This window comes from Phalangium opilio, unplaced genomic scaffold (genome assembly GCF_054372755.1).
Source record: "Phalangium opilio isolate 3A_F unplaced genomic scaffold, DU_Popi_V2 ptg000003l_1, whole genome shotgun sequence".
NCBI lineage: Eukaryota > Metazoa > Arthropoda > Arachnida > Opiliones > Phalangiidae > Phalangium > Phalangium opilio.
Window position 1 is genome coordinate 7,671,802 of NW_028324145.1, and position 19,920 is coordinate 7,691,721.

Genomic DNA, 19,920 nt, shown 5'->3' on the forward strand with positions numbered 1-19,920 from the left:
ATAATAATTAAAGAAATTTCCGTGATGATTTACATAAATTAAAAGTGCATTTTAATTAAAGATTACGAACGAGTCTCTTGAGAGACTTGGGGAAAATATTGGATCTTGGAAATTTCCATCATCTTCTGTTGTTTAAAACATTACTGTGCGTTCCCTTTTTGACGCATTTAGCGCGATCACAGGTGAAATCTTGCGAACAGGGACAAAATAAGGTGTATAATGGACCAGTTTCCAAAACAACACCGTTTGGATAGGCCAAAGTACGATTCTCGGGAATTTCTATACGAATATTTTTAATTAAATTAATGTATATCCCTAATTGTAAGTTTTATTAACTTACGCTCTCTGCACCATTCATTTTCATGACCTAGGGCCATGCAACGTGGAATACTGTATCGTATCATTCCTATGATTTAATTGAAAACGATTAGGTTAATCAAAATTGATTAGGAGTAAGACCAAAAGTAAAAAACAAAAAAAAAAGGTTATTTTCTAAATTTGGAAGTTTCCTAGATGTAGAATCGAATCAATAAGCAGGGAGACTTTATATACGGGAGTTCTTTAAATAATGGGATAACGTGAAGCTGAATTTGGTATCTACTTCATCATAAGTTTGTATGATGTTCCATAAGTATGACACTTCCTACACTTTGTAATCAGAGACTTGCTGAGAGCTAGTTCGAGAACGACAAGCGAGAATTGACTACACAGTCCACCTTTCTATTTAGTCTGTACTAAGCCTTTGACAGAGCCAAAACCAGGCGTCGCTTTACCCCGAATCTATGACCAGGGATAAGGGAGTCAGATGGATTGGAAATGATGATGGGCGACCTACGGCACCATATCTCTCCCAGTGTACCTCGCGCACGCCCCTACCCTTCCGTAGGCGATTGCCAAGTGCTGCCGCGTAGCGCCATTTTATTTGAATGAGAACTAGCTTCTATTTTTGAGATAGAGGGAGCGTCCTTTACGATTTCGTCCGGCACGACGCTACCTAACCGCTGGGGATGATGGGAGGACTATGGTGCCGTAGGTGGGGGTACAAAGGCAACGCTTAAGGTATGGGGGTTTCCACTCCATTACTCTCTCCTTCAAGCTATGACCTACCTCACTCACTTCATGGCAAGCTCCGGTTTGTAACCAGTGACAAACTTAACTTATGGAACATACCTTATTACTAAGGTGAGATTCTACGGGAAGGTGCTACATTTATTTGTCTCTAAACAATAGCTCCCCAATTTAGAGTGTCCCTGATTTAAGTACTCGTGTCTATCTTGAAGGGGGAAAAGGGTTCACTTTTAAGTTTATTCTCTCTCAAAGTCCTCGCTCTATCAACGATCCGGGACTAATCGTTAAATTGGTAAAGAGCCATTCAAAATAAAAATAAAATAGTTTATAAAGCTTAAAAACCCCCCTTTCTCTCTCACTCTCCTCTCGCTTTTAACAGACTTTCCAAATTTTAAAAGGAGGGATCTTTAGGGATTCAAATTATGCAAAGAGAATAATTAAAGCGGTTAAAATTCGGCTACTGGGCGTGATTAGGGGGACCCTGGAATGTGATTAAGGAGACGACACTTTAACTTAGGGGTTGTTGAACGTTGTTTAAATTTTTCCTATCCTAAATGATGAGTACAGAGATAATATAGTAATAAATTGAATTTGATATTTTTGTTTCAAAGTCCTTAAAACATGTATAAAGTTTATTAAATAAGTCTAAAAGTTAATTAATTTAAAGTCTATAGATGTTAACCTTCAATTGATACTAAGAATTAACAGCCTTATCAATAGAGTGGTACTGAGAGGGGAGGAGCTACGGGGACGTGACGCCAATATTGATTGGTACAGTCTAAATTGTATGACGACTTCCAATATGGCTACCAAGAATGACGTAAGAGATAGGAGGGTGTGACGTCACGAGAAAATTCAATTCAAAACAAATTATCATACCAATAACGCAACATTCTCCGGGACCACAATCTTCTGATTTTAAACATTCAGCGAAATTATTTGGATTGACCTATAAGAGACAATAAACAATTAGTCAACACTTAAAATATCTTAATTGTAATTAAATAATACCTGGGAATTCACATCATCAAACGTCAAAAACACCGCCAACAAAACAATTACTAATCCTTTCGTTACGAAATGCATTTTGTTTTAATTCAGTTCTGAACTATTTTAAAGAAAATTACAAGTTCAACAAAAATCCTTTCGAGATGAAACTTTTAGCTCAAATGGAGATAGAAAGAAACTTCGTATGGTATATTAAGAGATTCAGAAGAAAATGGAAAGAGAAAACTTCAATTTTCGTCTCGGACATATTTTCAAGATTGTCTCTAGAGAGAGACGCTGAAGGCGAGGTCATAGGGCCCACTCATCCTTTATTGATAGCCGGGGTCAACTCCTCCCATAAATAAATCCCTTATTCAAGGTTGAACCGTGAAGTGTCAAGGGGTTAAATCGTTTCTTTTGAAATCGAAAGAAGAAAAAGGAAAAAACCCTGGTAAAAGGTTGAAACCACACAGGACCTTCGTTGCAAGCTTTAACAAATATTTGAGCTTATACATAGTTTTCAGACGAGGAGTATTGATACCATTTACACTGCAGGAGGCCAGGCTACTTGGCGGACAAATTGCATTACCAAGTACCCTCGCCTCCCGGTGTAAATGGTATCAATTCTAGTCTGGAAACTATGTATGTACCAAATAATTTTCTTAGTTTAACGAGGTAAATACAATGCAAGAAGTGATATCTAGTTTACTAGGGAGAAGGTATAAGATTCCTAAGTATTCGCGCGCCATAGTCCCAGTCCCCCTTTCAAAATACAAGCGGGGACGTAAGAGGCCGGGCTATTTCGCATCTCCTCAGTCGGAAAATACGGAATTTTCGTCATTCGTGTCGCCCTGACGTGAGATTTCAAGAACCAATGAGATGCTGGTTGTAATTAAGAGGCGGGGATTAACTCCGGACCTACGTTTGGACTGGAGATAAAGCTAGAAATTTGGCCAATTTATACCTTCTCCCTAATAAACTAGATATCACTTCTTGTACAATGGGAAGAATATTCAAAATATCCCAATAGACGTACACCTGTAAAATTCTACCTTCGATTTGAATCTAGGGTCAAACTAAAACTACAATGTAAACTTGAACCACACTCCCCTCTAATTCTACAGAAATTGGCACAATATTGAAAGCTTACGCGGTAGAATTTACAATGTAAAGAATCGTACAAAAGAAAGTAGTCCCTGTCAAGTACGTTTGAACAGGTGTATATAATTAAATTTATTGAATTTCTGGAATACCTAAGCTTAACAATTTCTGACAGGTTTCTTTCCGTACCCCAATGGGCCTAAAAGGTTAAAAATTCCTTAGAGGATTTCATACTATTCCGACCGATTCGACCTACCAGTTTTTCTCAAAAGAAAAACCAAGAAGAAGAAAAGCTTAAAATACTCGAAGACCAGTTCACACTACGCAGTATATACGCCTTCTTTAAGCTACCTATAAGTTTATTTCAAGGTACTAACATATAGGAACAAGGCCAACATTGGAAAAACCGACCTGAGCTGCACGTTACCAAAACATTCTGGTTGTATCAAAAATTGGGATGGTACAAAACAGTACAGTTCAAAAGGTAAGGGTTTTTTTTATATCTCAAGAAACGAGAAACTGTCAGAGAATGTTACAAAACTTGTCTAAAAACGAGTAAAGGATTTCCCTGGAAAAAAAAATAGCGTAGGATCTCTACACGCCTACAATATTACCTAGCCCTCTAAAACTTACTTTCCAAACTCATAATTGCCCAAATTTTCATTGCCAAACAATTTTAAAAATTTCAAGGAAACGGATTAGGGCAAACGTCATTTAAGTTTTATATAAGAAATTACTAAATAGTGGGGGAGTTACCAGTCCAATATCAGCTATAAGAATATGGAGGTCAAGATTACGGATCACGTGTTTAGAAAACGCGCGAGAGCGATAGAGAGAAGTCACGTTAGCGACTAACGAAAGGGAAAGTAGAAATTTAATAATCCAGCGAGGGGTGGAACACTTCTCCCAATACGAAAGTTACGAATAGATAGCGTTCAGTTGGGGGAGGAGTTTAAATTATCTTCCCATAGGATGTAATACAGTCAAAGGCAGGGTACTGAAATCACTCTATAATTAGCTAACAGTTCTGACCCTGAAACGTCACACCCTTCTATCTCTTACTGGATTTTCATCCCCCTAACGGTTGGAAACAGTATTCTACGCGCAAAAATGCCAACCAGAGGGGGGCTGCGTGACGTTCAGACTATCTCTTCCCCCTAGCCAGTTGTTAGCTCCCTATTGGTCTAAAATGAAACATTTTCTATCAAAAATTATCATTTAGCTCAAATAATTTCACTTTAAACCGAGGATAAAGACAGAAATGTAAGGTTAAATCGCGTAATTTCAACATTTTGACAGTGCCATGGCCATGTTTAATTGTATAATTAGGGGAAAGTGGCGCTAGTTACGTTCACCAAAACAATCCAAGGCCACGTGCACTTTTACCCCCCAAAATATAAATTACCTTCTACTACCTATTAAACAATTGGTAAGTGTTCGACCCCTCGATAATATAAAGCCTCTGAAGCAAGAAAAAAAAGTGAAAGAAGATTAAGCTTGGATACTGGGAAAGAGATTTGTGTGTGGTTTTTACTATTTTTCATTCGTCCTTGGAATATATTAAACTTTTTCTCTTTCCTCGTCAATTAGGTTCGCGTTTTCTTCGGCTAATAAACATCCCGGACGTTTTTAATCATAATCAAAAATTATGGAAGGAAAGAAACTTGTAAACAATAAAAGCTGACAAATTAATGAATGCAAAAATGTAGATAAATTTTGGTATCCTGTTTCTATAAAACTACTAAGCTGAGAAAATGATATTAAATTTAAACTTTTAAAAGGATGGAGAGAAACATTTTGATAAACAGTTTGACCTAATTTTAGTATCCATGGGGGATCAATAACACGTTGTAAATAAAGTAAAGAGTTTAAATTCGTTTGTGCAAATGTTTATTTAGGGTAGATTAAGGGGTGGGGTGGTGCAATGTTGTCAGACTCTGACCCTCTAGGAGGAGTCAAAACTAATCAAGTATTGATTCAAACCCTTTCTTCAGACTTACAAATAGTCTGCAAACACTTGGGAAACGGCAAAACAACATTGATAACCCTTTTTTTATATTTTTTTTAAGTTTAAAAACTACTAAACTATCATATTTTCAATGATAAACTTTTGTAAATACTACTACAGTTAATAACCTATTCCATTAATCCCTGTAGGTAAGAAATTATACCATTGGGGCAGTGGAGGTCATACTTGGGTTATTTCAACTGCGCCAAGAAGCACCGCTAGAGGCAGTGCCAGTCGGCTACCATAATAACGCGTGTAGTGAACTTTGACCCTCTTCTGGAGTTACCTCTTGGCGCCTGAGAAATAACCTAAGGTAGCGCGGGAATCCCGTCTATGTGTTGGTTTTTCATCAAGTAATTAATTGAATGGTCTATAACCAACATTAACCAATATTTCTAGCCTAAAATCAAAATGAACTTAACCAAACTCTTAACAAATACTTAAAAGAAACGAAAAGGAAAAACCGTGGGCCACGTGTTACTAATCTCAGAGTTCAAAGAAAAAAAAACCCCTATTTTCCAATATTTCCGATAAAAACCAAACCGCAGAAAAAAAAGAAATAGGCATAAAAATTCGTCCATTTATCCTAACACGCGCGGAATCTCAAATTTCAAAGATCATTTTTATTTTTTGTTCTCTATTCCAAATTCTCTTTCCATTTTCTACAAATTCCAATAAAGAAATGAAAAGCTTTTGGCGAAAAAGGCAAAAATCCAAAAACCATCCATTTTTATAAAAGAAAAAATAAATAAAAAAATATCAATAATTCGATTCAACTTACATTTCTGATGGAATGCTATATAATATGACGGCAGTTGCCAAAAAAAAGAGAGAGATCCAACCAAAAAACAAAATCGATTCAATATTTTTTGGGAAGTAAGGAGGGAGAAAAATAAAACACTTTTGGATCAAAAAGTCCGTATTTGACTTGCGTACTATGTAGTCTAGTCTAGCCCACGACACCTACTGAACAATTGTACGCAAGTAACTACACTAGTATTAGTTTGTATTGAAATGATTTTCAGTAGCCCGCGCGCTAGCTTTTATGAGATGTACCGAATTTTTTCTCGTTTCCCCCTTGACGTCACGTTCTCATCCGGCCAATCAGGGGGCGGGAAAATGACAGGACGGTGATGATGCTAACACAACCCAACAAAATAAGAAGATCCTTTTTGTGTATAGAAGAACAAAACCCCCCTCATATTCCCCCCTCCCCTTTTATGGACCATTTCGAGCTGAATTTTTCAAGGCAAAGCGTCAAAATGTGTGCCCATAAAGATTCAAATCAGTTCAAACCAGACAGGGGCTAGAAAAAGTTACTACCAAGTTTCTTAACTTTAACCGCGCTTCTGACAGGGTTGCCAGTAATCTCGGGTTTCGAACTGAATGATCTGAACTGACTAGAATTACAAGTTTTCAACTGTTGTAGATAGTGCTTGAATTGCACTTGCAAATAACTGGCTGGCAACACTTGTCTGCACACTACAATATTACGCAATAGGTTTATATTGTAAATCACGTGGTACTAGTCAAAAAAATGGAAATTGATACCCCTACGTCATCCGCTTCAAAGATAGGCATAACTATAGGTTCCAGCAACTGCTGTTATCAATATTCATTATTTTATAGGCTCTTTCCAATAGGCCTAAAATAGTGGAAAATTCAAACATGAACATTTATTTTAATCTCCAACATGACGTCATTGTGGTACCCGTAACTGCGTGACAAATGTCAGAGATTTTCCTAAATTTCTGGCCATTTCGTCTTATTAAAATTAACTTAAAACAAAATGCAAGATTTAATGGGTCTTCTCCTTTAAAATCCATTAAACAATTTCAATAAAGACAAAGCCTAACTCGGAAAGACACACGCTGCGTGTATTGAAATAGTCTATTTGAAATCGCAAAGTTGTAGGCAGGTAAAAAGGAATCTACCTGAATGAGTAGCCCGAGGGTTATTTTGAAAATTTTTGAAGACAGCGCAATTAAAGGGGAAAACCCTTGGCAAAACTTACGTTAATGGTAAGCCACTTATTTACAAAAATATCGCCTTGAATGATACTATTGCTGAAGAATTTTTCTAAAAAGAATTCTCTAAGTGAAAGTTTTAAAGTTTTTTCTTTTTTTGATATTTTCTCCGAATGTTGAAATCGTAGCTTTATTTGACCGGGTTTTATCAAGGCAAATATACTCTACTGTAAGGGTTTTTCTAGCAGAAGCAGAATGTCAAAGAAGATGTTTGACTATGGAAGGCCCTTCCTTCAAGTGGGTATTACAAAATGCAGTCTATATAGTTTAGTAGATATTAATATTCCGGAAACTAAGAAGAACTCTGCGTATATGTCAAGAATAAACTGAGAGAGAGCTTGTTATATGGAACATATATATTAAATATGTATAAATACTCAGATTGGTTGAGCTATTTGCTTCCACAAACTTATTATAATAAAAGGATAATTTGTCTTTACTATCAGGGATAGATTTAATTTTAGAAGTAGGAATGGAGAACGGTTAGTATTTACTTCAGTCCGACTCATGGCCCAGTATAGAGCCCCTCCCTCCAACACGTAACGAAGAGTTTAAATTATCTTATTGGCTCACTTAAACTACGTTTTGATGACGTTGCTGACGGGGACGGTGAAACATACGTAATTCCTTTTTACCTCTGTCGCTCGCTATGACCCGCCTCTTCTTTCATAAAGGGGAAGGGGGTCCGGGACTTTGAAGCGCGCCCAGATTACTCTGTTCTCCATTCCTACTTCTAAAATTAAATCTATCCCTGACTATCGTTGAATAAAATTCGTCACGCATAATGATTAGTCTAGCTCTACCCACAAAGCCCGCCTAACTAAATACGTTGAGAAAACGGTTACACACAATGATTTCAAGTACCTGTATGCATTCCCGAAGATAAGGGTTTTATTTGGGTTACTAGTAACGTCACACTATCCTAACTTCCTAAGTCTCACCTTGTTCTAACAGTCATATAAAAGTATCTCTATGGAGATGTGATGGAGACACAAGGCTCCACCCCCTTTCCCTCAAAATGGCGGAAACTTTACAGACTGTAAGGTTAGGATGGCGAAGCAGGGTGACCACAACAAAGCCTTCAAAAAAATATAGGAAAATAGGAAATTTACAATAGGGGATTGTAAAAAAGATTAGGAGGGGAAACAAATAGGGGGGAAGGCACTAAAAAGTGTTTCGTCACGTGGTGCAGCTGCTTTGAACCTTTGAGCAGACGCTCCTTTAGTTGGACGTTTATTTATAAAAAATGAACATCAATGTAATGCAAACGTACTTCATATTGCACGTAGTAAAAGAAAAACTCACCTTCAGTTTTAAATTAAAACGTTTAATTATCTGCAGCGCCCAAATCCACAAAATAAAGTTTTCAGTTAGGCCTTGTCCCACCAAAAAAAAACGATTATGGGCGGGGGAGGGGGTGTAGTAGGACGTTTTAAATATGTCCAGCCTTCTTTTTAAAGTTATCTGGCAGTACTGAAAACACTTTCACGTGACCTCTTTCTTTTTTACAATCCCCTATTGATTTATAGGAAATTATAGGAGATTTTTCATTAAAATAATAGGAAAATATAGGATATTAGCCATTGAAAAAATTGGAAAATATAAACTTCAAAATGATTTGGAATAAATAAGACGTGATTTTCAACACAAACTGAAACAGTATTAATCAACTTAATTTAAAAATATTAAATACAATTCGTTAGCCAGATACCTCGTGGAAATGACGGAATACTAAACTCAACGCCCGATTAAGCAATTTTGCACCCGGGGGCCGAGATAATGTGCCCCCCTTAAGTTGGAAAAAAAGAGCAGCAAATGTTGCTAAGGGGGAATAGTTTAACTCAATGCGCCGGCAACAATCCTTGTGCCCGGGGGCCAGCACACACTCGCCCCCCTTTAATCCGTCCCTAACTATAACATACTCAAAGGGCATCTCCCTATCTCTGGAACAACCAGAGTTACGAGCCTCCAAATTAGTGTAATGCTATTCCTATGGAGAGGGTTATGTTTGGGAATACTTTCCTCATTTACTTCACCCCTGTTTTCTCGATCCCCAAGTTTTAGTATGGTTGGATGGCGGGGGCAAATAGGATTATATTATAATCAAAGGGCATCCCCGTATCTCTAGTAGAACCAGAGTTACGAGCCTGCAAAGTATAGTCTAATGCTATTCCTATGGAAGGTGTGTTTTTGAAATTTTTTCTTAATTATTCGGCCCCTTTTTACTCGATCCCCAAGTTTTTAGTATGGTTGGATGGAGAACTCAATGCGCCCCCAACAAGCCTTGTGCCCCGGGGGCCAGTGCCCCCTTGGCCTCCCCTGGCTAAACTAAAACTAAAAACACGATCTGGAGCAGACAAGTTTTTTTTTTAACTCTTATTTTTTGCCGTTTCCCATAACATTTTCCATGGAGTAATTTTATCGAGTGAGAATTATGTTTCCTTAAAAGGGCCTTACATTGCATCTAAGTCTACTAAATTAGAGCTCCATGGTGGCAGGCTGGCAGCATGGATTTATAATACAAGCTAAACGTTAGCTTATGTTATTAATCCTTGGTGGCAGAAATGTAAAACTACATTCATGTGTCACACTTTAAATTTTTGAGTGACATCTACTAAAACCAACAGTGAGAGCGCGCAAAGTATGAGAAAATTCCGAAAAATAGGAAAATATAGGAAAATATAGGAAAATTGTCTAAATTATAGGAACTAATAGGAAGGCATCGAAAAAATAGGAAAAATTATAAAATATAGGAATTGTGGTCACCCTGGCGAAGAGAAGAAACACCCATCGAATTATAGCTAAGCCACTCTGTAACTGTATATTTATATAAAAAAGATCGAACAAATATTTCAGACATAGGGAGTCTTTAGGGACAAGATGTGGAGAGTGGTGGTGGGAAAAGGGTTGAACAGGGAATGGGGGATTTTTTCTTTGATAACCCTTTTTGCTATCCCATCTTTGGCAGCGGATTTAATCGAGGTGGAAAACTAGGCCTATATAACGGACGGAAACGTGATTTTTGGGCATAAAAGGGGTAAGATGACTTTAAAGGTCGAGTGAAGTCGCGAAATAATATAACTTGGTTATTAGAAAAGTTGTACCGTTAAATAAAGGAGTTAATTTAATCTTAGATTGTATTGGACTATAGTTAGTAGGTAATTTGGAATAAATATTTATATTTATAAGGTGGAGAATTCATTCACATTCCCTTTAAATTTGGTTGGGGCTTTACAAAGTAAATTACCTTGGGTTAAAAAACCCCATAAACCTTTTTTTCTTTTCTATAATAGAGATGTTTAATTTGAAACGGGTGAAACGTCACAGTCAGCTTTCACAATCCCCTGTGAGGGTCGCTAAATAACTCTAGGCTAAATTTCCCCCTTAACATGGCGCCTGGGCGGGGCCTATTGAAAGAAACACAGTCTTATACATCTACCCCCCCCCCCTTCAACCCCAAATTTGAAATAGCTGTATACGTGGGTGCCATTTGATGCCCTTTCCGTGATCAAAATATTAACCTTTAAATCAAGCCAGGGCCCCCCACATGTAACTTTCTTTTTTTACGACAATATTTTGTAAAAAAAAAAAAAAAGGTCAATAACATCTCGAATATAAAACTACAACCTTATGGATATAATTTTTCGGGTCATATATTAAGGGGCCCATTTGGGAAAATTTACCAAATCACTCCAGACCTTTTTTGGGTTAAATTAGGGTTTACTTGTTATGGACAGACATTGATACCAATGCTATGAAACTACTGCAAACGCTACACCTTGTTTCTTATTACGGTTAAGATGCCCTATATTAAATTTTATTGCGACTACTGCTCCCTAATAATTTTTGCAATATTCTGAATAATTTCGTATTTAATTGGAGTAGGCCTAGATTTGTATTATGCAATAATTAATTGTATTTGGAGTGTTAATTTGCAATACAGATTTAAGGGGGCCTATTAGGGACTTATTAATCATATAAAACAAATAATAGAGGCCATGGAAACACCTAACATGCAAAACAATATCCCGGAAATGTGATTATATTTAACAAATAAGTCAGTGTCCCCTTATACTCCAAATATGGTATAAGAATAATGGAACATTATGTAAATACGACATATACCCCCCCCCATGCCTCTAAGCCTATTTTATTTATTAGTTGTCAGAGCAGTAAGCCTATTTTTTAAAAGTAGGCTTAGCATTTTGAGTTACACTTTAAACTATTTTATGCATTAGTTTTTATGCCTAAAATTGGAAATTTAGCGTGTGGGAGATTGAGTTCAAAAGTCAAAAATCTGCAATTGAAGATAAAAATTGAAAGTTTTTAGAAAGAAAAAAAGAGGTGAAATTTAAGTTGGTTAAACGAAATAGAAGATTAAAAGAAGGGAAACTGAATGTCCTCAATTGGGTATCACGCCTTAAAAACCTTGACACCAAAATTTACCAGGACACTTCCTATATTTCATCTTTTACGTTCTTCCTTTTTTTTTTTTTTTTTTTTATCTCTTGGAAAAATTTACAGAGTAAATACAATGAAATACTCGGCTTATAAAAACCGAGTCAAGGATTAAAATATATTGGTATGTAAGTAAGAGTCATCAAATAGGCTTTGAAACAAGCTGATAATTTAATAAACAATATTTATAGTCCCACAAAGGTGATGAATGTCTACATTTTTCAACAATCTTATTATTTTTTTTTCTTTGTGAAATTATGTCTACACAAAAACATGATTAATTTTAAATCTTGAAGGTTTTGTCAAAATCAGGTGGAATGGGTGTACCACTTTCTTTTGCCAAATAAATCATTTCCTCTGTAAGAGTAAGAGTAATACATATTGGTCAAGAATATGTTCCATTTCAAAATTCACCAAATGATTAATTATAATATAATAATTACCCTTAGCCTTCTTTAATTTTTCTTGATAGACTTTAGGGGCATTAATTTCCCTTTGCTCAGCTTCGTATATTCTTAGCTTAGCCTCTCTTTTACTTAACTGGCCTGATTTTAAAACATACACACGTTTAATAAACTCAGTAAGTAAAGAGATCTAGCATTTAACTTACTGTATCTTATGGCACCATAAGCTATGCCTGTTACGAGGAATCCCCATCGGCAAGCCTTAATTAGCGTAATTGTTAATTAACACCATATTATTGATGCAATGACCTTGCTTAACCTTTACTGTAAACCCATCCCAACCTCGAAGTAACTTAATTAAGTATTATTCTTTGGTTATAAGACCAAAACTGCGTTGATATACACTAAAAAACCACCCCTACTATTATTTAATTTCATAAATTAACATTTAAAATCAATTGAATCGGTTAAATACATTAATTTTGTAACATGTCGGCAAAATTCGAGGCCAAGGCTTAACGAAATCAGCTTAAAACACATTATAAATTACTGTATGTTTAAGATATTTAGTTTCTATACTAATACCCAATATTCTTAGACACTAAATTAACTTAATTAAGATATAAAATCTTATTAAAACAATTCATACCTTAATAAACGGAGAAACTCGTACAGGCGGTGCAAGTTCGGCCATTTTTCTAGAAGAAATTAACACAAACTTCTATATAGGGGGCGACACAAGTCAGACTGCGCGCCGGTTCGAAACAAGTTGGTTAATATCTATTTATTCCTTCACATAATTATTTTTTAACAAAATAATCATACTATAGAATGATGAATCAGTGTTAAAGACATTATTATGAATATTTTTTTATTAAAAATGCCTAATCATTTTAGGGATACAATAAAGAATCATATTGACGTTATTTTGTATGGATATCTTCTATATTGACCTTGGTAAAGGACTGGTAGTGGTGGTTTGAGCGGGTTGTCCTTCCCTTTCTATTGCTCGTTGACCATGGTCAAGTCTGGGGCAATATTCGTAGCACAGTTTCTCCGCGTTTTCTTTCACATACCTCACGACTTCTTCACGAGTCATTCCCTAAAAAATACGTCCGTCAAAATACCAAATACTTGTGTTGAAAGATAACTTACTCTATGAGAAAATCCAACAAACCCTTGGTCACCTTTCGCACCCTTAGCTTTCGGGAATTATCAGTATATCAGTGAACTATACATTATTATATTGTAAATACAACCATGTACGCTTGTACCTGAGTTACATAGGCACATTCCATCGGGTCCAGGAGGAGGAGGACTGTACCGTTTATATCTCTTACAAGACGACATCATCATGTCCCTAAGCTCTTTAATTAGGCAATTAGTTGTGATTAAAAGCTGGTTTGATTTAATTTTAAATTACCAGGGTGACGATCCAACAAAGTTTGTTGCAAATGCTTAATTTTCCCGAGTTGTCTCGAGATTTCATTTAGTACGGGGTTATCATCAACGTCATTTGAAAGATCATTCAAATAAGGTAAACTAGAGTAAACTTCGGACGGCGAACCCAGTCCAAAATGGGCTTCAACGGCTACAAAGTCCGAAATCACCACTATGGCCGACAAAAACAATATTTTTAACCCTTGTTTCATTTTGAAGACAAAACAAGATCCGTATTGAAACTTGCTTTCTAAACTTTGAAACCCTCAATCCGAGATTTAGTGCCTAAATTATTATCACTATATCAAGTAATTCGATACGATGTGATTGTAGATAAAGTCCGGTTTCTTAGAATATAATATATATAAATTGAAAACAGCTCGTAGTGAACTAGTAGGCCAAATATAAAGAGTAGCTGGGGTAGGTTGGGATGGGTCAGTTTTCGGTTGTCATTATCAAATTGTATTTCATCTATTTGTTTTAATGTCTAACAATAATATTAGGCTTAACCACTTCATTTCATTAAACCTTTGCCCGTTCCTTATATAGTCCCTCTAAATTATAATGTACAACGCCATATACAAGGCCTAAATCATTATCAAGTAATTCGATGAGCGCGTATGTCATTAGTAGATAAAGGTTTCTAAGAGTACACCATAAGTAATTTGAAAACAGCCAATTTCAAAATGTTTATTTATTTATTTAAAGAGCGACCAGAATGAATAAAAAGACAGGTTTTCTTATAATTTTATTCCCATCATTGTGGTTTTACAAAAGTATATATAGTTTCGTGTCAGGTAAACGTAAGAAGATTATAGAGTAACCAGTACGTAAGATAGTACTTCTAAACTCTTCGGAACAAGAACTGAGCCACTAAGGCGGCTACTGGAGAACCGGATGGGATACCCGGAAACGGACCATCGGCAGCCGCGATGTCAATATGCGAATAACGCAAAGGCAATGTGCTATCGATTCCGTGCTACATTATAAGCCAAGTTCTTTTAGAATCTAGACAAGTACGTGGAAAAAAATGGTCCTGAAGAATGACAAACCTTATCGAGCCCAGAAGCCAAAATCATAAAGGCCGCTGGAAACTGATGACCTCTGGGTGTCCTTGAAGATGGAGCGTTATTGCATTGCAACAAATCCTCGTATTCGGACTTTCCCTTAACAAAGTTATAATCTTCTCTACGCAAGGTTGAAATTTCAAACATGTCACCCACAGAGTCACCAGCCTTTTGGATTTGTTGAGCCACGTTTTCCTTTCGGGCTGGACCATTGTCCATGATTATCTGATATATAGAGTATAATTTATACAAATTCTTGGACAATAACTTAGTGGTTCATACCGAATATCCACTGCCGACTGTTAATACAGCGTGCCCTGTTAATGTCGCGATGGTAAAGAGATATGGATTCGTTTCTTTAAGGGCCTATTGCAAGACGAAGCCTTAATTAGGACCCAGAACCAAGGATCGTTAATTAATATAAAATAGGCCTACTTTTTCTTTCATCAAACACAAAAGGTCAGTCATGGCCATTCGACCCTCAGCGTCAGTGTTACCAACTCGGACTCGAACACCAGCCCGACTGGTGATAAGTTCGTCAGAGACGTAACAATCTGACCCAACACTGTTCCTAACCATAGCCATTGCTCCGATGACTTTAATGCCCTTTGGTTTCAATTGCGCTAATGTCTGTGAATCAACAATAACGTATTGTTTTGTGGAACTATGCCAAAAGAGTAATGGAAATCTTATATACTTGGAAGAAACCAGCTACGGAAGCGGCACCACATTTGTCCCTGTGCATACCGGCCATAACACCGCCTATATAAACATTTACCAATTCTCAAATGTGTCTAAAAGAAACGTCTTAAACGAAAGTAAAACGCAAACGAACCGGCTTTAATATCAGCTCCACCGGTGTCGTAAGTGACACCCTTGCCAACCAATAAGAGAGTTGTGTCAACAGTGTCCTCTGGTTCATAAGTCAACAGTATGACGCGACCTCTATGTCGTTCGACGCCTTAAAGACAATCCCAAACACGTTAACCTCAATACAGGTATGGTTACTGCCATCAACTACTGATCCAGTTACCTTTGGCGGATCTATTGACAGCTCCCAACAACGGAAACTCCTTTTGAATGACATTACTATCTTCAATAACTTCAACTTTAACCGGAGTTCCGTTAAAGATTTCCTGAACGTACTGAGCGACGTTAGGAGCGGCCATCCTTTCAGGGTCAGAACCACCGATATCCCTGCAAACTATCTTCCCACTTTCGATACCTTGAGCTAATTTCAAGGTCAAATCGATGGTGGAGGTGGGGAAGTTCGTGATACCAAGGTCCTCAGCCTTCGTTTTCTTGTTAGGTAGACTTTCCCTGACTTCCAAAGGCTAAGTACAATTGTAATGGGTTGAAAGACGACTGACTATCCATAAGGGTGTTATATAAAACATTTCGTACCACATAGAGAGCGTGTAAGGCCCCGAGAATGGATACAAGGTCAGCATATTTATAGTCTAATAAACCCCCTGGAAGAGTCAAAAGTGGTTTCCTACTGCCTGAGGACAGGGCCCTGAGGAACAAAATTCAAAAACCAGGTGTTAATTTTACCACCACCTTCTAAATTAAGGGTAATAAATAATAAACCCTCTTAAAGTCCACCCAAAGAGTCAATATACCCATGACAATGAATAATGAATATTCCTTATCTTAGATAAACGTATTATAAAACCATAACGAAAATCGGAACATTTCGAGGGGCTAATCAATGCCAAAGTCCCCTACACGAATTACGAGTTACTTTTAATCATTTTAGCGCTGTCAAGGGTGGGGTTTTTAAAGATTACGCGTAATGAATATAGTACACCGATTACACTGAGTGAGCGGCCCCTCTTAACAGAACATTTATAGCACCTTTTGATTCCAGAGTTGCTAGCGTCAAAAACTCGTCTAATATCATCGTAATCTCGTTCTAAAGGTCCAATAGGAGAATAAATCTAAGGCGTTGATTAAGTATAATGGATAATTAGTCATCAATGGCTAAAGAAATTACTAATTTCTATATTAAATTACCAATTTCCTGGAAGGTAATTCAGGCACAAAGTGAAGGCTTATATCACGTTCGGCTGCATCATCGATCTTATTGTTAAGCGAAAGAGAAATCGGGTGAATCAGAAATAGTCAAGTTTGCCAAAGTAACAATGTAGTTATAAGTATGACAGAAAATGTTAAACGATATTTGTAATCCTTGTTGCAATGCATAGTTTTCAGACAAGGGGAATTGATACTATTAACACCAGGAATCCAGGGTAATTGGCATACAAAGTGCAGCACCAAGTAGCTTCGCCTCCTGGTGTAAATGGTATCAATCCTCCTGTACAATATTTGTAATAAAATATTATTTTACGACTCACGTTGAAAGTATAACATACCGCGACTTAAAATAAAAATTACCCACATGTCACACTTATATACTTAGTTACACTTTTTTTTTCTAGTATAAGAATAAGACCTACGTCTTTGTACTGTTGCAAAGCCGGAAGTAATTGCTTGAGCGATCCCGATAAATGCTCGGCTTTGATTGAAGGGGCGATCAGAACCGTCGCGTCATGATCCGTCTGTTCAAACGGACTTTTGACCAAGGTCAGAGAACAAGTGGGGACGCTACAAAAACCAATTAAATTGCTCACTAAAATATCCTTAATTACAACAACATATTTTTAGACTAATTGCGAGACGACAAACGTATTCACGGAACGGTACTACGCAACTACCATGCCAGACAATTTAGACAGGGGACGAAAAAAAGCTTAAGGAATCAATCGATGGGTGTCTTACGTGTTCGAATATTGTGCCATTTCGTTGGACGAATAATAGTGCTTTGTTCCTGATGTTTCGGAGCTATATATATGTTCCGTAGGCCTAATCTTATCACCTTTGTTGTTAAGAATCTTTGCAAACCATAGGGCTGTATCGTGACTAGAGCTAATCTTTGCTCTGCAATAGAAAATGCAACGCCCCTTTTGAAACGAATACAGCCTGACGAAAAATGATACGGATAAAGCCGTCTATAGTCTACGAAAGTCGCCCGGCAAATCAATAAAATTACTATACTTTGGTCTCAGAAAATATTCCGATGGATGCAGCGAATAATGGATAATTGAAATTGACTGTATTTCTGAGCCCCCAGCGATTGGGATAAATAATACTATCACTATCAATATTATAAAAAAACGTCTGACACGTCTACCGAAGATTCCCCTACAGCTCGCTTGCTTTTTTAACCAATGGAAATTATTTCGAGTTTATCTGACAGACACAGACTAGCCAACAAAGGCCTCCCTTCTGGCAAGGTCAATCAACTTCTTGATGTCTGCCTATATTAAACCCCCGCTTTATTTGAAATTTCAAGGTTACGGAATTTTCTACGAATTTTAAAAATAGATAAGTTTTATATTATAATTGGGAAGTGCAATTTAAACAAAAGGAATATTTTAGGAAGCTTTGGATTTTAGTTAGGGCGATGGTGAAGTCAATTAAACCAATTATTTTTGGTAGATTTTGGCATAGCAATTAATAAGGTTGGGTTTGTATCGAAGTAAACATAGTTAATGAGGTAGATTCTGCATTAAAATAAACACAATTAATTTAGATTAATTTAATTTAGATTTAATTAAGATTTTGGTAAATGAAATAGACACGCGTTTGTTTGAAATTTTCTAATGTGCTATTGTTGCCACCATCGTCCTACCTCTTCTCTATTTCTCGCTCGTATAGCAATATATATAAATTGACTATAGTTAAGAGCAAATAGCGACCGTTTTAGTTGATAACTATATAACACTGTATTCTGCTTAACAACACTTTTTCTTATCTACAACATTGATTATTGAACGAAAAATGAAATACCTGTAATAATTTTTGATGCTATTTTTTCCATCGGTACTGAATTTTTTATCTTTCTTAACTTTCGCCTCTTTGGAGCTCGTTTTTAAATTAAACATAATTAATTGAATACTTAACACGACTATAAAATCATTAAATGAAATAAATTAATCAAATGCCTGAACGTTTTTCGGCGCGACAATGTTCACTTCACGCGCGCGTCTCGAGCTAGAGTTCAAAATCAAATAAAAATTCGAAAAGAAAAAAAAAACTTTCACGAAAAGTCAACAAAATTAATTTGATTTCCTTCAACAGAACGTTTTTCTTCTCAAAAAAAATTAAGGAAGCGATAAAATGATGAATTAAAGATTATAGAAAAACGGCGGGCACCGAGAGAATCAGCAAATGACAGTGTTCTACAAAAGAAAGCTTCGCACTAATTCCTTTCAACTAATCTAATATAATATAATAGCCGATGCCATGCAACTACGGCAAACAACTTTCACCACCACATTTTTCTTTTTTCGCAAAAGTCTGAACTACGCAACGTAGCAATGACGATGTAAAATTTCAGAATTTTCCCCTTGTAATAGGATCTCCCTTAAGCTATTACAGAGATGTCATGAAATTTCCCAATTCACCCAGTAGTACTTATGTCTGGCTATGACTAGGTTCAACAATGAAACCCTTTGATTTCAGCTTGCGTCAAAAATGACTTCCTAAGTCTGCTACCACGAACTCTCTCGCGACGTCACACCCTCCTATCTCTTAACTCGGTTTTTGGCGACCATATTGGAAGTCGTCAGCTCAGACCGTATGATTTAGACTTCCAATATTGACGTCACGTCCCCGCAGCTCCTCCCCTCTCAGTAACACTATATTAATCGAACAGACTCTTTTCAAGAGTCGGGGGTAACATAGTCTGGTGTTTGAACATTTATAGATACTGGGACCATCCAAAGACATTAGATATGACTTAAACGAATACAGACCAAATTTTGTGGACTGGTTACTGTTTGAAGCCCCATCTTAGGCCTTTGGCCCAATACTCGACCCCCCCCCCTCCCCCTGGAACGTTTCTATTATTTAGATCACGAAGTCCTTGGGTGCATTTAGAACCTTGTCCAATATTTAGGGTAGAATCGAATACATTCATGGTAATCCTTATGCCAAAACTATTATCATTTCAACAGTTTTGCGATATTTTTAATATTCATTAGCAAAACGTCATACGCCTTTTCAAAACCATTATATCCCATTATAGGTAACTGTTTTTGTTGAAAAACATAATAATACAGCTACAGTTTGACCAACCGTACACTATAGCACTACACTTTATACTTTCAGTAAATCTAATAAGTGTATTTTTCGACAAAGTTTATCCCTTTGTTACCCGGACGAGCTTACGTAATATAGGCCAATACTTAGCAACTATTTTTCCTCTTAAAGATTAGTGAAAGATTTAGAAGAAAGTACTGAAGTGTTACGCTGAAATTGCTATGGAAATGATGAACGCTGGGTTGGGGGAGTAG

General features: G+C 36.7%; 4 protein-coding genes and 1 long non-coding RNA gene across 6 annotated transcripts; 1 reads left to right on the forward strand and 4 right to left on the reverse strand.

Moving 5' to 3' along the window:
* Positions 1–28: 28 nt before the first annotated feature.
* Positions 29–6,176, reverse strand: LOC149717487 (astakine-like). The gene is made up of 5 exons (XM_089839024.1): positions 5,946–6,176; positions 2,080–2,176; positions 1,948–2,017; positions 341–406; positions 29–279 (listed from the first exon to the last, which is right to left on the reverse strand). The coding sequence occupies exons 2-5, from the start codon at positions 2,152–2,154 to the stop codon at positions 119–121; spliced, it is 372 nt and encodes a 123-aa protein (XP_089695150.1). The 5' UTR covers positions 2,155–2,176; positions 5,946–6,176; the 3' UTR covers positions 29–118.
* On the forward strand, positions 2,170–4,815 carry LOC149717488 (uncharacterized). Its single transcript, XR_016366860.1, has 4 exons — positions 2,170–2,730; positions 3,125–3,258; positions 3,332–3,640; positions 4,747–4,815. It is a non-coding gene; the product is annotated as an uncharacterized LOC149717488 (long non-coding RNA).
* Positions 6,177–11,796: 5,620 nt separating the features above from the next.
* ATPsynE (ATP synthase, subunit E) lies at positions 11,797–12,803 on the reverse strand. The gene is made up of 4 exons (XM_089839036.1): positions 12,703–12,803; positions 12,260–12,314; positions 12,093–12,194; positions 11,797–12,006 (listed from the first exon to the last, which is right to left on the reverse strand). Exons 1-4 carry the CDS (start codon positions 12,745–12,747, stop codon positions 11,933–11,935), a joined length of 276 nt encoding a protein of 91 aa, XP_089695162.1. The 5' UTR covers positions 12,748–12,803; the 3' UTR covers positions 11,797–11,932.
* Positions 12,804–12,903: 100 nt separating this feature from the next.
* Positions 12,904–14,127, reverse strand: LOC149717490 (uncharacterized). Its single transcript, XM_089838991.1, has 4 exons — positions 13,477–14,127; positions 13,328–13,420; positions 13,209–13,255; positions 12,904–13,155 (listed from the first exon to the last, which is right to left on the reverse strand). The coding sequence occupies exons 1-4, from the start codon at positions 13,703–13,705 to the stop codon at positions 12,997–12,999; spliced, it is 528 nt and encodes a 175-aa protein (XP_089695117.1). The 5' UTR covers positions 13,706–14,127; the 3' UTR covers positions 12,904–12,996.
* A 101-nt stretch (positions 14,128–14,228) lies between these two features.
* Positions 14,229–18,522, reverse strand: Dip-B (Dipeptidase B). 2 transcript variants are annotated; one of them, XM_089838896.1, is made up of 13 exons: positions 18,413–18,522; positions 17,342–17,500; positions 17,020–17,167; positions 16,577–16,642; positions 16,418–16,500; positions 15,965–16,076; positions 15,594–15,894; positions 15,396–15,521; positions 15,258–15,322; positions 14,996–15,190; positions 14,843–14,926; positions 14,546–14,785; positions 14,229–14,472 (listed from the first exon to the last, which is right to left on the reverse strand). In XM_089838896.1, exons 1-13 carry the CDS (start codon positions 18,505–18,507, stop codon positions 14,338–14,340), a joined length of 1,809 nt encoding a protein of 602 aa, XP_089695022.1. In that variant the 5' UTR covers positions 18,508–18,522; the 3' UTR covers positions 14,229–14,337. The 2 variants fall into 2 exon arrangements, with proteins under 2 accessions (XP_089695022.1, XP_089695023.1); XM_089838897.1 differs by lacking the exon at positions 18,413–18,522 and adding an exon at positions 17,618–17,760.
* Between the last annotated feature and the right edge of the window lie 1,398 nt (positions 18,523–19,920).